General features: G+C 51.0%; 1 protein-coding gene across 2 annotated transcripts in view; it reads left to right on the forward strand.

Annotated features, from left to right (window-relative positions):
- The first annotated feature begins 410 nt into the window (after positions 1–410).
- The window catches only part of LOC122368822 (heat shock 70 kDa protein 12A-like), a 33,627-nt gene continuing 18,229 nt past the window's right edge, over positions 411–15,808 (forward strand). Inside the window, exon 1 of one of the 2 annotated variants that reach the window (XM_043343081.1) lies at positions 411–803. In XM_043343081.1, the coding sequence (XP_043199016.1) occupies positions 431–803 (373 nt within the window). In that variant the 5' untranslated portion in view covers positions 411–430. Of the gene's footprint in view, positions 804–15,428; positions 15,678–15,808 lie in introns of those variants that run through there. The other variant, XM_043343082.1, reaches the window with a different exon arrangement.

Here is a 15,808-nt window from a genome sequence, read left to right on the forward strand (position 1 = left end):
GAGGGACGGACACATGTGGGCCGGCGCGGCGGCCGAGCGCCAGTCGCGCGCCGAGACCACCCGGTACGGAGCGCTGCCGGCAGAGCTGCTCGGCACCATCCCGCGCCGCGTGCTGCTCCAGCAGGCCGACTGGCCCGGCCGGCGGGTGCGCCGCGCGCTCCGACACCGGCGCACCGTCTGCCTCACTGCCGAGGAGCTGGCCGAGCCGGACGACAGCGCCGACAGCCGCTCGCCGCCGCGCAGTGTCAGCCCGGACCTGAGCTGTCGCACGGCCGCCGTCCGGGACAAGATCCGCAGCTGGAACCGGCTGGCAGAGGCGGCTCTCTCGGCGCGGCCGCCGTCCCCGCCGCGGGCGCGGCTGCGGAAGCGGCACACCATCTGTGGCGCGCGGCCCGCTCGGCCGGCGCGGCCGCGGGCGCCGCCGACGGCCATGGGCGGCGGCCCGGGCGGGGGCGGCGGCGGCGGTGGCGGCGCGCCGACCGTGCTCCTCCAGACGTGGGAGGCGCGCCGTAACTCTGGCGGCGCTCGGTCGGCGCCCGGCTCTCCGCCGGTCTCCAGTGACGAGGAGGGCGGCTCGCAGTGGTCGGAGGCCGACTCGGACCGCAGTCCGCCCGAGGTGGAGGTGTTCTCGGTGGCCACACAGACCCACTACGTCAGCAAGGACGTGCGCCGCGTGCCGGTAGCCGCCAATGAGGTGTACATGGTGCGCGTGTGCGAGCCGCCGCCGTCTCCGGGGGACGCCGCCGGCGCCGCGCCCATCCCCGTCATCTACGACCCGGCGCGGCCCAAACACACCCTGCAAGGTGAGGGCTAGGTCAACCGCGCCGCCGCCGCGCTCACAATCGTATATCGGGGGGACTCTGGGCATATTTCAAGCAAATTACACGGTAAAAATTATTCACTAAGCATGTTGGACTGTTGGCAAACACCTTCCGTAAAATTTTGTGCATTTTAAAGCGATTCTTTTTGCAATGCATGAATCCTTACAATCTAACTATTCGCTGACTTGTCTTCTGTCACCATTTGTTAGGGATTTGTTTCATTCACTCTTGATTTAGCCCTGCACTACGAGCATAAATTTAGGCATGAAAGCCTATTTATTCATTTATGACAAGTGATTGCATGCTACAAATGATGTTCACAAATTAGCTGAAATTGACAAATAACAAATATGTTATCACCATTCTGAACTCCAGCTTATAACGATTCACTCAGTAAGGCACCGAAGCTAATAAAAACAAGTGGCAAGCTTTCAATAAAGAATAACCAGCATTTGAAAGTCAGGCAGCATCAAAAAGTGACTGGAATGGTGGAATGGTGAATGGTGACTGAAAAGTTTGTGGCAAATTACCATGTATCGCACCAGTGAAACATAGCCGAAACGCTCGGTGAGGTGCTCCGTGTGCTATTCTGAGTCACCCTGGGACGGCTGAGTCACCGTGGGTAGTCACCCTGGGACGGCTGAGTCACCGTGGGTAGTCACCCTGAGGCGGCTGAGTCACCGTGGGTAGTCACCCTGAGGCCGCCCGTGTCCGTCGTGTGCCCAGCTGTGGTAGTAGTTTAGTCCGCTCCACGGCGGCAGCCGCACACCGGCATCCGGCCGGCCCCAGACCCCTCCAGACCCTCCGGCCAGCCCAGACTTCCATACAGTCTCCGATCAGCGCGGGTCTGAGCTCGGGCCGCGGGCCGACCCTCTGTCCAGCGCCGGTCTGAAGAGCCCCAGACCCGTCCAGACCCTCCAGCCAGCGCCGGTCTGAGATCAGACCACGGGCCGTCTCTCTCACCACCGCGCCAGTCTGAGTCCGGGCCGCACACAGACCCTCCCAGACCGCACACAGACGGCACACAGACCCTCCCAGATTGCACACAGACCCTCCCAGACTGCACGTATGTACACAGACCCTCTCCACACAGACCCTCCTGGGCCGCACACAGACACTCCCAGGCCGCACAAAGACCCTCCCAGACCCTCCTAGGCCGCACACAGACCGCCAGCCCTCCCAGGCTGCACACAGACCCTCCCAGACTGCACACAGACCCTCCCAGGCCCGCCTGGTGCCAGTCTGAGTCCAGGCCGTGGACAGAAAACCAGCGAGTCGTACTTCCTGTCCTGGGCAGATTCCCGTCCGTCCGGCAGTCCGGCTCGCTGACCGGAGCTGAGCTCCCGGCCGCGCAGGTCTGTCCGTCCGTCCGTCCGTCCGTCCGTTCGACCGTCCGTCCGTCCGTCCGTCCGTCCGTCCGTCCGTCCGTCCGTCCGTCCGGCCGTCCGGCTCGCTGACCGGAGCTGAGCTCCCGGCCGCGCACGCCGCACAATGGACCGGACACTCCTTTGTTCAGAGCTGTGTCCGAAATACAAAACAAAACCACCGGTTAGCGGCTGATCGCCAGCATCACAGTACGTCGCTGGATTATACATAGTTATGGAGAACGGCAATGTTAGGTATCCTGCTGCTTTGGATATCCGTTTCTGATGACTGATCAGCAAAAGCAGCAGTTTCGTGTCGTATTTGCCAGTCAGCGGAACCGTTCTTGTAGGATAACTGTAGTACGAAGTTTTTGTTTCGTCCATGCCACCTCTGTTATTGCGGAAACGAGCCGATTGTCACGAGCTCTGTCACTACAGCGCTGGCTGCGACAGCCTTTGTTTTTAAAGTCGCAGTTTGTGGGACAACTTTCGCTGCTTAGAGGCCAGCGGAATGACCTATGACAGACCTGCACGGCGGGCAATTCTGACGCTGAGCGCCTGTTGACGGATGTGTCTGGACTGTCACATTGGCCGTTTTCACGACGGAACTTTCGCAGAGGAACTTATTTGATACCTAAAAAGTACCTACCCTTAGAGGCCTTAACATCCCTCAAACTGAAATATTTTATGTTCAAAATAATTTTAGAAGTTTAAATCCGGGCATTTTTTGCCCTCAAATCACTTATTTATTTACAAACACAGCAATTTTTGGTTCTAGTAGCCCACCTTTCGACTATGAGGTATTAAATCAGCGTGGCAACTTGCTCCCTCTTTGCTCCCTCGGGTATCTAATTCCGGAATTCTTAAAAACAAGGAAAGTATATATCGAGTTCTCTTTTATACCTATTCAGTTATGTTTTAATGGTGATTAAAATATGACAAATTTTTTAATTACATTTCATATAAGAAAACACGCAAAACAATGAAACAAAAATAACTACGGCAGATAATTACCTTCAGGTATCTAATTCCGACCAATCAGCACCTCAGTAGGATATGACGTCATACAAGAATGGTGGTGAAGGCCGTTTGCAGTCCCGGCCGGTAGGTCACGTGACCGCCGGGCGCCTCGGGTCACGCGGCGGTCGGGAGTCGGACGCGGGGCGTGGTCGCGGGCGGACGCGCGGGGCATCATGCTTTGCTTTGCTTGCTTTGTCAACTTCATATAACTTACTATCGCATTCGTGTGAAAGCCAAACACTGCTCAGTGCCCTTAGAAATTGAGTTTTGGAAAGCTTAAGTCCCTATAGCTCCTCAGGTCGGCAACAGTTGAAGCCTCATCTGAACCCATGTGAAAAAACGAGGGTAAGGAACCTTGTGTTGCTTTTTCTTTTACCGTCATAATTGTCTCAAACCATCACAATTTTGAGTTGCCACATTGTCTGCTTCACTACATTCGTGTAAAACTTGGGTGAAGGCTGGTGGCTCAAAGAAAGGTGAAGATATTTCTTTAAGTGCCTAATCCGTGAAATTGAAATATCCCGGCTTTACAAATCTACACTTTTCATTTTCTCCACGATACATTTTTTAAAATTGTTTAAATTTTATCTACATTTGTTAAAATCGGGGCTTTGGTTTTGTGTAAACTAGATCATAAAGTTTACTATAGTTTTGTGTAACCTGATGGCTGAAGAAAATAGTAATTTTGCTAAAATGATGTGCGGAAATTTGTTGCTTTCCAAATCAAATTACTCATACCTATATTTCATTCAAAATTAGGAGGCATTATTACTGTTTTTTCTTGTAACATGAACTGAGTTTGGGTACGGTGCTCCGGAAACGTTGTGGAACTTTAAGCTAGCTAGAGCAGTTTCCATAAAAATTGTTTAGATAGTTGACATGGCTTGTTGACAACTCTTTTGCTGTTTCTAAAAAAGTGGAAAAAATATTTCCTGCATTAAGCACACAAGGCATGTTATTCTCATAAGCTATCGAATGTGTGTGTGTTTTTTTTAAGCTGTTTTTTTTTTAAGCTTTTAAGCTGTAACTTCAGTTACTTCACTTTAGAACATATTGCCCAGAATGCGTCACTGATCATGAGCTGGTATATCATATCATATGTAGCAAATACATAAATGAGAATAGTGTGTCATGAATTTTTGTGCATGCTTCTGGATCATCTGTAATTACATCAAAGGCTCGGCTCAAGAGTGTCCTGCCGACCAGCTTATGCCCAACCCTTTCTGTCCGCAGAACGTCGCCTGCGACTCCCGCACGCCGTTTGCCCCGGCCGTCCGTACTGGTCTTCGCGCTGCGAGCCGCGCTGGAGTTCGCGGCGGCGTCGTGGAGCTCCCATCGGGACGGCGTGTGATGCCCGCGTCGAGCTTATAAGCCGTGAGCTTCGATTGGCGGCTCACGCGGTCACCAGCTGTATGTACAGCCTCGGCCCCGACGACCCCGCTAATGGCCGAGACCGGCATACCCCCGGCATGGGTCCGCTGTCCGGCGCAGCGCTGGCCGCCCGCATGCTATGCTACTTTTGGCTGTATCGCTGCCCAGCGGGAGCGCGCTCCACGCTGCGGAAGAGGTACACGTTGCGACCCGACTGAGGACTGCAACCGGATGGTGACACGTCGGCCTCTGCGCCCTGGCCGGGGCAGGCGTGACCGACGTCACAGTGGAGGAACGCCCAAACAAGACCAGCCCACCGTCGGAGCAGCATGGAAATATCATGTTCTGCCTGGACGTCGGACCCGGCGGCGGCGCAGTGCACCTGCACACGTGCGGAGAGGGGCGCTGGAGGCTACTCTGGAGCTTCTGCCATTCCGCGGCGCGACTGCTGGCAAAACGGCGGCGATTGAGGCGGTTGGGAACAGCTGCAGCAATGGTGATTGGCGGTGATGGCGACATGGCGGTTTGGGACTTCATCTCAGCGCGGCCGCCGCCCAGGCGCCGCTGCGCCCGGCTGCTCAGCCACCTACCGGATGGCGGGGTGGCCCTTACGGCCCTCACGCCCGTTCGGTCTGCGGCCACGTTGTGGGGTGGCGGTCGCGGGGTTAGCGGCGTTGGACTTCGTCCTTTATCCAGACTGCACCGCACCATCTGAACGGATGGATCTGCCAAGAAAGATGACATCCAAGGCGGCTATGAGGCGATCACAAAGCTTCACCAAGAGCTTCTCCTTCATGGGGCCGGCCGGCCGTTAAGTCGCAACACCGGCTGCCGAGTGCCAACAGCTGCGTGCGCTGGCGCCGACGCGTTGTGGGCCGCGCTGCTGACGCCCAAGCTGCGATATCAACCATCTATGAATAAGTGGCAGCGGTGGCGGCTTGTCAGTTGTTAACGTGCCTTAACCCTATTCCTGGCGGGCTCCGCCGGGACAAGAAACTGGCGGGGGGGGCCGATTCGGCCCCCCCCTGAGATCTCGAGAACGAAGCAAGATAGCGACAAGCGGTAAACGGCATCGGATACGCACGGCCAAGATCTACAATTTTTACTAAGGTCATTTTCAGGTCAGGTCAAAGATGACGTCACAGGGGTCGAAAAAGTCAAAATGGCGGCGCTAGATATGGAGAGAGTTTTTCTCGAATAACTTTCGAATTAGTCAAGATAGGAACAAACTAAGGGCATCATCGTGATCCTCTCGTCAATCCGCATCGAATGATATATATGTTGACCTCGAAAGGTCAAGGTCAAAGGTTGACCTCAGGTCACGTGACCTCGAGGTCATCATGTATATCATTCGATGCGTCTTGACGAGCTGAACACAATGAGACCATCCACGCGTCTGTATCTTGTTCCTGTACGGAGTTATTGGCCAAAAACCTTTGGTGACCTTTGATGACGTCACATGACCTCACAGCTGCCCAACAGCAAAACAGACCTCAAGGTAGTGAAGGTTGATCGTATATGAAGTCATGTATGGTATATGGGGCCATTCCGACCCGTTTTAGTGGTAAAAACAGGGAGTTGATTTTTCCCCCATTGACTTATAATGGGGAGGTCGCGAAATTGACCTGACCTTAGGTCACCGATATCAAAATTCCGAGATATACAAATTGCACATACTGGTACCCTAACTAAACCCTGAAGAGAAGAAATTGATCGGTCAAAAACTCTAGCTCTGGCGTGATTGCAAACTTTTCTCAGGTAGGGTCACCAAACCGCATCTGGTGACCTGACCTGAGGTCAGATCAACTCAAAATTTTCAGACATGTTGCGTAGAAGCCTTTTAGGAAAAGTCAGAAAATTTGAGCTTCCTAGCTCAACGCGTTTGGGAGAAATAACCAAAAAACCTCAGGGGGGGGGGGCTCCTGAGGCCCCCCCCCCCGCCAGGAATAGGGTTAACAGACGTTGCGAATAGCCCGCGTTGGAATCGCATGGTTGGGAACACAACGCAAGTAAAAATGGGCTTCCTTGATGAACCTACTTTTTAAGCATTGTAGCCTTTGTAATTTTGGATGTTTTGCTGTAGATATTATTTTCTACATATATACTATATAGGCACTCACGTGCTTTAACCCTCGCATGTGTGCGGCGTTTTCCAGCTTCTAATGTGTAGGGGGGGGGGGGGGTCGGTTGGACCCCCCCCTTGCCGTTTGGCCCCTGATCGAGCTAGAGCTTCGCGGAAAAAACGAGCGTGTTGCCCGTGACGAGAGGAAGCCGATGATACCCAATTTTAAGGTCCTAGGTCATTGGTTGACCTTCCAGGTCAGGTCAATGACCCAAAGTCGGGAAAATCGGGATCTGTTAGAAAGTCGTAAAGTGTGGCTGCTAAGGGGTTTTTCGGGGTGCTGATCACGAATATCGTGTTAGTTTTGATCACAGATGATGTCTTGAAGCATTTAGACCAGGTCGGGTCAGGTCAGGTCAGGTCAACCAGTAGGCGTCGTGACGGGTATTCGTAGTACGTGTCAACCGCCTCTGACAGCTTCGTAACATGTTACGAAGGCACCAAAACTACTTCGTAAATGTTCAAATGGTTGCTAAATTCGAATTCAGCTCCAAAAACTAGCCTAGAAACATGTAAAACTCAAAAAAGTGACCCGAGGTCACCCGAGGTCACCAAAGGTCAATGACCTGACCTGACCTTCAGGTGACCTTGACACACACGGGAGTAACATCAAATCACATGTTTGAACGTTTGAAACCACGAAAAGCTTGCAAACGCGCGGCTAGTGCGAGCCGACATACGCGAAATCGCGATTCCGGCCAAACATGGTCTCGGAAAAGAGGTCACAGGTCAAAGGTCATTAGGGTCAGGGTCATGAAATTTTCAGGGTAGGTGTAAAATTGATCAATGCGAGGGTACTGAAAGTTTCGTCGCGATCGGCCGCTTTTTACGCGAGTTATTCGCGAAAAACCATGGGGGGGGGGTCCATCCGACCCCCCCCCCTACACATGCGAGGGTTAAATCGCGCAATGCAATTGAACCATGGTAAAGACAATGATAAATGAACTGAGAGCTGACATGCCCCATGCTTTGTGTGTGTATGTGTGTGTGTGTGTGTTTTTTTTTTTTTTTTTTTTTTTTTGGCGAGTCGATAAAAGTGGTTTTGGACACTGGATGAGTTTTTAGGGGTGTGGTGAGGGGGGATGTAATTCCACAGACCTTCTGTCAGATTCACTAACGCAGTAGGTCTGTGCGGTGTTTAGTTATCGGAGCATTCTTTGAAAGACGTGAATAGGGCCACCGAGTACAGTAGGTCTACTAAAAAAGTCCCCCGCTCCAGAGGCGGCCGGCCGGCCGAACCCCCGGATTCCAGCCCCGACTCTATTGCGCAGGCCGCGGCAGTGACACGGGTCAGGTCGCGGCGCCCGGCGAGTGTGTCAGTTGGCGGCGGCCGGCCGTGGAGTGAGGACGCCGTGTGTGGGGCGCAGAGATGCCGCAGTGCAGAGGAGGGGAAGATAGTGACTCTGCCGATGCCGGAAACGATGCCGGAAACGATGCCTTTGTGATCTAATTTAAACACCTGCACTGCAGTGCATATCCTTCCTTGCCCCATTCCTATTAACTATATCATAATCCTTCAATAATCCGTAATGACCATTCAACGCAAGCAAGCAAACAAAACAACCCGTTTAGTGGCGACATCATCTCGGATAAAAAAGCGACAGTGATGATTAGAAATGACTTTGCGCGAGGGCAAATCGAGGGGTAAATATGTATCATATGCCGAGTATTTTATTCCCATCTAGCAAATTAAGATTGGGGATCTTGTCCAACAAGTCAGCGGCCGTTCTAGACACAGATAAATGCTTTGTTTTCGGTCGCATCATTATCTGCAATAATTCGAAGCGAGGTTTAACCCTTGCCGGCCGAGAAGAAGGGGTGGATGCCGCCACCATGTATTTTTTTTGCGGTAGCTCAAAGCACACTGATGATAGAAGGCTGAAATTTCATATGCCTTACATTTGATTCAAGCCGGATCATTTGAAATCAACCACGTTTTCATGTCAGGTCACTTAACTATGACGTCTTAAGTAAACCTCTGCAGACTGCACGGTCGTCGGTTATAAAATGATGCAAATCCATAATGCACTTAGTGTCATGATATAAGCATAATGGGAAAATATGGAAACTGTTAATTTGGCGTCGGAAATGAGCTAAAACTATACCTCACGGACATGAAATCGTGACTTCATACATTCTTGGCAAGGTTTAACCCTCGCCGGACCTATTGGTTTTCTACATACGCGCCGGCCGAGGGGGAGGGGGCGGGGCGGGTACGACCCCCCTCGCCGTTTCGCCCCTGGTGGAGCTAGCGCGTCGCGGAAAAAACGAGCGTGTGCGCCGTTACAAGACGCAGAGTTTGGTACCCGATTTTAAGGTTCTAGGTCAACCGGTGACCTCTGAGGTCAGGTCAAGTGCGCCAAGGTACGGTTCAGTTTTTGGTGAATAACTTCGCAAAAAACGGCCGCAGAGCGCCGATTTTGGCAGCATCGTGTTCGCCTTGCTCAGGCGCGTCGAATGATATACTTTTTGTCCGGGTCAGGTCAACTTGGGGTGTTGACCTCAGGTCAAGGTCAGGTCAGCACCCCCAGGTCACGAAGTTGGTCGAAAGAGGTCATGTCGCATATAATTCGATTCGGCAGGCCTTCCTGAGTCCATTGGTGGCTTTCCCGACTCGCTAGCTCAATTTGATCAAGAGTTATTGACGAAAAACTAATATGACCTTGATGACGTCATAAATGACGTCACGAAAGGTCAACATTGCAAAAGTGACGCATCTAACCTTGCAAGGAGTGCATCAAATCACGATTCTGTGTGCTTGAGATAGTTGGAGATCGTTCCCGGTGCCAGAATAGCAGTTTTCATTTTTCCCCATTGACTTATAATGGTGAGGTCACGAAAATGACCTGACCTCATATGACCTTTAGGAAAAATCCGAGATATACAAGTTGTGGGACTCATAATGGATACTAGATCCTTCAAGTTTCATTTCCCTGTGACATCTCCTCTGGCAGTGAGGGCGTTGCGAAGTTGCGACATCTGAAGACCGTGCAGAGGTTCACTTATGACGTCATAGGTCAGTGACCTGACATGACCCAAAAATGCAGTTGGTGTCAAAAGATCCGGCTTGGATCAAAGGTCAGGTATGCCAAGTTTCAGCTCTCTATCGCCAGCGTATTCGGAGCTATCGCGAAAAAACCCTATGGAGGGGGGCGGCACCCGCTCCCCCCCCCCCCTCGGCCGGCGAGGGTTAATGCTTCACTTTTGCATCTGTTCACCTTGCGTGTCGGAGTGCTCGTCAATAGGAGTGCTTCGTCAATAACTCCCGATCAAAATGAGCTAGCCAGTCGGGACAGCCATCAATGGACTCTGCAAGACTTACCGAATCAAATGTTATGCAGCATGTCCTCCTTTCAACAGCTTCGTGGCCTGTGTTGCCCTAGCATGACATTGACCTAAACATCCTAAATTGCTTCACCTAAGCAAAAAAGCATATAAATCGACGCGTCTGAGAACACTGAACAGAAAACACGATTGTATCGAAATGACGATAATGCGGCCTTTTTTTGCGAAGTTTTTCACCAAAAACCGATCCAATGCCTTGGGGCCCTTGACATGCCCTAAGAGGTCACTGATATTTTAAAATGGGGCGACAGTCGCTGCGTCACGTAACGACGCAAGCGCTCGTTTTTTTTCCGCGAGGCTCTAGCAATTAGCTCAATTATAGGAGCTAAACATGGGGATGGGGAATCGCTCCCTTCTCACTCACTATTTGGCCGGGATAGTGTTTGCAATTATTGTTAAAATCTAACATTTTAAGATTTCAAATGATCCATTTTTCCCGCCCAAGTCTTTCAATTCAAGGTCATAACACCAGGTCACGTCAAGTGACCTTACCTCAAGGAAAGTTCCTGTGCTCATCATATCTAAATACATCGACTAACCGATCGCTTTAGAACCTTCAGTAATTTCAATGGGCAACAGTATATGCATTTGAAACGTTTACTTTGCAAGTTTGACATTGCTGACAGAAAGGTCGGGTCAATTTTGAGATCGCTAAAGTCAATGGGAGAAAGTTGAACTGCGCTTTTTTGGACGGAACGCATAATAAACACTCTGAAAACATGTGGTGCCTGATGAGATACAATACTGAATGAGAAAATTGTTTGTTTTGTTGGGAGCCGTCTTTTTCGGTCTGAGAAGGCCCTTGCAGAGCTTTATGACATAACTATGCTCTGGTGTAGTAATTTGGTTGTGCGAGCCAGCGACAGTGATCTGCGGACTCCGGAAGCGTGACTGTTCCCGTGGGACGATTGCCCTGTCGGGCGGTCCAGCCGTCTCCCCAACGGTCACCCGAAGAGGGTTATGTGTCTTGGAATGGAACCAACATCAACTACAGGTTGGCTGGTGGGGTGACCTCCAGTCCAGAGAGGGAAGCATGAAGACTAGGGGCGATGCGGATTGGTTTTTCCTGAGGATAGCGAGGACGGAAGGAATCTAGCACCCTTGACCCTTCCTTATACTGAATGTATCTCAGGCTGTTAAATCTTCTAAGCGTTTTTTTTTTCTCGACATCGTCAAGGTGCCATTAATAAAAATATGAAATCCGCGAAGATAAATTAAATATAGAAATTGTGACCAACAGAACATTATCAGTTGCGTTCAACATACTCGTAAGCATGATCACACACCCAGCTTACACATGAGCCATGTAATAAATATTTTTGATAGACATGCTTAAGTTATGAAATCATCTAAAGTGTTTGTAAAATTTCACGATACGGATCTAATATCCTGCTATCCATCATGACCATTTCTGGTCGGGTCATGTCTTTGAACATAGGCCAAATTCTTCAAATGACCTCCCTCGCCGGCACAGGGAGGGAGGGTTGATGCAATCCCCCCCTCCAAGGTTTTTCGCAAATAACTCGCGTAAAAAGCGGCCGATCGTGACGAAACTTTCAGTACCCTCGCATTGATCAATCTTACACCTACCCTAAAAATTAAATGACCCTGACCCAAATGACCTTTGACCTGTGACCTCTTTTCCGAGACCATGTTTGGCCGGAATCGCGATTCGGCGTATGTCGGCTCGCATTAGCCGCGCGTTTGCAAGCTTTTCGTGGTTTCAAGCGTTCAAACATGTGATTTGATGTTGCTCCGATGCATTAGGGTGGTTGTCAAGATCACCTAAAGGTCAGGTCAGGTCATTGACCTTTGGTGACCTCGGTTCACTTTTTCGAGTTTTACATGTTTCTACGCCAGTTTTTGGAGCTGAATTCGAATTTAGCAACCATTTGAACATTTACGAAGTAGTTTTGGTGCCTTCGTAACATGTTACGAAGCTGTCAGAGGCGGATGACAGGTATTACGAATACCCGTCGTGACCCCTACCGGTTGACCTGACCTGACCTGACCCGACCTGGTCTAAATGCTTTAAGACATCATCTCTGATCAAGACTAGCACGATATTCGTGATCAGCACCCCGGAAAACCCCATAGCAGCCACACTTTACGACTTTCTAACAGGTCCCCATTTTCCCGATTTTCGGGTCATTGACCTGACCTGGAAGGTCACCCGATGACCTAGGACATTAAAATTGGGTATCATCGGCTTCCTCTCGTGACGGGCAGCACGCTCGTTTTTTCCGCGAAGCTCTAGCTCAATCAGGGGCCAAGCGCGAGTGGGGTCGTGCCACCCCCCTCTTGTGCCATCGAAGGATGCAAAATGGCCTGTGCCGGTGAGGCTTAAAGATCAACTTTTGATTCATTCGAAGCGTTTTGATAGGAGGAACACGAGGCTGGTAAAATTAATTTCATGCAGGTTTAGCTTAAAACTTTTAGTGTTTGTGGAAAAGCAATTGGTTTTCTCATAATACCGATGGTGGCAGTTGCTGTTACATATTTACGTGCTAAGCCGTTGACCTTAATTAAATCTGACAATATTATTCAGACATAGCGGTAAACGAGCTGCTTGTTGTGTTAGGTTAGGCTCTTTCGGTCGATTTCAGAGTGGGAAGGATGACAGGAATTAGGGGGAGACAGGGGGCCTGGGCGGGAGTCCTGAGCCTCATGCTCCGCTGGGGCCGAGCCCATCACGTGGGTTGGATTGCCCTGATACATGGATAGCCCTGGGCGGTGTTTCACGGCCCCGCGCTGCAGCACGCTGCGCTGCGCTGCCATGCATTGTAGCGGCGGTTGATATGAATTCGGCTCCACGCAAGCGTTACGAGCTTCCGAGTCTGTTGATGTTTCCATGGAAATTGGAAACCCAATGCACCGGTGCGCACAACGCATCCTGTCCAAGCAAAATTTTACCATCGATAACCTCTGGTGACATGACCTTTTGCTCTGAACCGATCTAAAATTGGCTGAAGTATTTTTTTCTTTTTGCTACTTTCGACGCTACTTCGAATACCACTTAAATGTCCAAAGCTGCATATAAGAAGGATGCTCAATCCCCATTTCCCCTCCAACAGGGCGTGAGAGTCTAGGCATTCCTGTGGGGCACGGGCTAACAATGACTATCTCATAATCATTGTGGCCATGAACATCTACTGCCATTCTTTAAAGGGACACTCCCACCTTAACATTAGTTTTGAGTTGAGATAGCCAAATTGGTGGCCATGGCCTGCAAATACCGGTTTGGGCACTCACAACATCGAAAAATGCTTTAATTCGAAGATATGGAATTTCAAACTTGCAGTTTTCGGATTCTAAGGGGCTAATGCATTGGAATGCCCCCTTAGAATTTGTGACGTCAGCGGAGATCTAACGATTTTTAAATCTTAGACTAAAACCATCGTTAACACGTGGTGGTATACGCTGCTTTGCGCGCAACGTCTGCCGCACTTTAAGGCTGCCAAATTATTGCTTCCAAATAAAGTCGCTAGTAACAGGGGAGATCCCAAAAAGTAAACAAAAGTAAAAGCCTAATATCTTGAAAACCAGTGAATATTTTTCGGTGAAATTTGGTAGATATTCGTTTTCGCTCTTTCTGAACCAAGGGACATCACTTTCATGCCAATTCATTAACTTTTTTGAAGGTGGGAGGGTCCCTTTAACACCGGTTTCGCTGCGCTGAGCGGTGGCCGTCTCGTTTGTTGGATTCTACAGCTGGCTGGCGGAAAGCGTTACCGGCCGCCCGTCCACCGCCCGCGGGCCGGACCGAGCGGTCCCGCTGACCCTACCTGACCTGATACCGGCGCGATACGGGACAGGCATACGGGGGTTCGGCTCAGCGAAGGCAGCGCCCACTGGTGCTGGGGACTTTTTTAATAGACCTACTGTACCTAAAGCCGTGATATTCCCCCACAAAAACTTCTTTTAAATAACCGGGGATAGGTACATGAGCAGAGTAAATGCTATTACGAACGCCTATCACAATGCTGAGCGAATAGGAAAATCCATAGATGGAGAATTGTGCCGCGTTACGGGTGCTCGGGCGCAGCCAATCCACCGTTACCCCAGCGGTGACCTTGACCCGCATCGTCTGTCTCGGCTCCAAAGCCAAACCGGCGTGGAATTGGGAGCGTTCGAGCACTCATGGTCCAGCGCAATTCTCCACCTAAATCCATTCCTGATACACATTTGCTTGCTCATAGTCATGTAACCCCGGTAAATTCACCCAACTTTCATATTGGTCGCTCCATAAACAGATGGCCACAGAGATCAACTTAAAAGGCCATTGTTGCATTCATTTAGTGGAGATCATTAAAGAGCCGTGACAGGCCACAAGTCGCGTGACATCATACGTGTAACGACCAATGACGTCGGCCTGCAAAACCCAATGGAAGCGGCTAGCAGCGTGCAATAAAATAGGGCGCTGCTTTCTAAATGTCTGTCGTGCGCCATAAATGAATATATTCTTTGTAGCCTGGCAACTCAGTATCTTTTTTTAACTATTGTACTAGTATTTAATAATTTCATAATTTTATAATTGTGCTTACGCTTTATGTTGATATTAGTGATAAATCCTTAGATAAAGTAAATCGATGTGATATTTAATAGAAAAATAGCAAACTAACGCACCATTCATTCGAAAGCTGGGGAACCTACTAAAAAGAACTACTAAAATTCCTGAGGAACTAAAGGATTAAATGGGGATTAAATAGATGCCTGCTATTCCGTCGTGAAAACGGCCATTATGTCGCCGGTCAGAGCCCCCCTCGTGACGCCGAGAGGTGTATCAGTCCGGCATTTACCGGCCGGTAACCATGCGCGCAGAAAGTGAATGGCCGCGGGAGGGGGAGGGGAGGGGGGCGAACCGTGACGGCAGGGCGTCCGGAACGGGCCTGAAAATGACCCCGTCAGCCCGCGCGCACCGGAACGAGGCGGATTGGCGCCAGGCCCAGCTGCTAGAGCCGCGGAAATTAGTCAAATACAGGGCCCTTCACCCGGTGCAGAGTGCAGACCTCTCAGTGATAGAGAACGACCCGCAACTTGTGACAGCCCACCGAGTCGCACATCCGAGGTTTTCTCGGAGGTAGAGACATGAAGGGCTGGGTCTGATAATATTTATCGACAGTCAAAGTCGACTGTGTCTGGGCAAATTATGATCAATCAGCCTGCATTCCGTTTACTCGTGAGCTAAGACCGTCACGACTCGGCGGTCCCAGGGGAGCACAGAGCCCGAGCCGTGGACTCGGCGGTCCCGTGGAGCACAGGAAGCGTCACACCGAGTGGCGGCGTGACGTCACGGCCGGCGCCAGGTGGCCCGGCTCGCCGGTCCGCTGAACAGGTGCCGGGCCGCCGGTCCCGGCCTAGGGCCGTCCGGCGCGCCCGCAGTCCGACCGCCAGCAGTCGGCGCCGCCGGCAGCGCCAGTGATTGCATCTCGGGGTGTCCGTGGGCGCCTGTGCCGTGATATCTCGCCCGCGCGGCTGGGAAAGGTGCGGTGTCATGTAGTGGTTCACGCCGGCGAGGCTGCGAGAAGTGCGGTGTATCGTAGGTGCTCCAGGGTGAGAAGAGATTCATTCGGTGCTTTGGACCGATAGGAAACAAAGGCGTTTGCGTACAATGCGGTGAAGGGCGTTGATTTGGTAAGTTTGCTGTCAAAACTGATCGTCTCTTTTGCGACCATTGCTCACTTTCCGTAAGTCGATGGTATAATCCTGTTCTGTTGTCATTTGTCATGCATGGTAAGAAAACAGTGATTGCTCAATGGTGATCA

The sequence above is a fragment of the Amphibalanus amphitrite genome, unplaced genomic scaffold (assembly GCF_019059575.1).
Source record: "Amphibalanus amphitrite isolate SeventyFive unplaced genomic scaffold, NRLGWU_Aamphi_draft 000978F_arrow, whole genome shotgun sequence".
Taxonomy (NCBI): domain Eukaryota; kingdom Metazoa; phylum Arthropoda; class Thecostraca; order Balanomorpha; family Balanidae; genus Amphibalanus; species Amphibalanus amphitrite.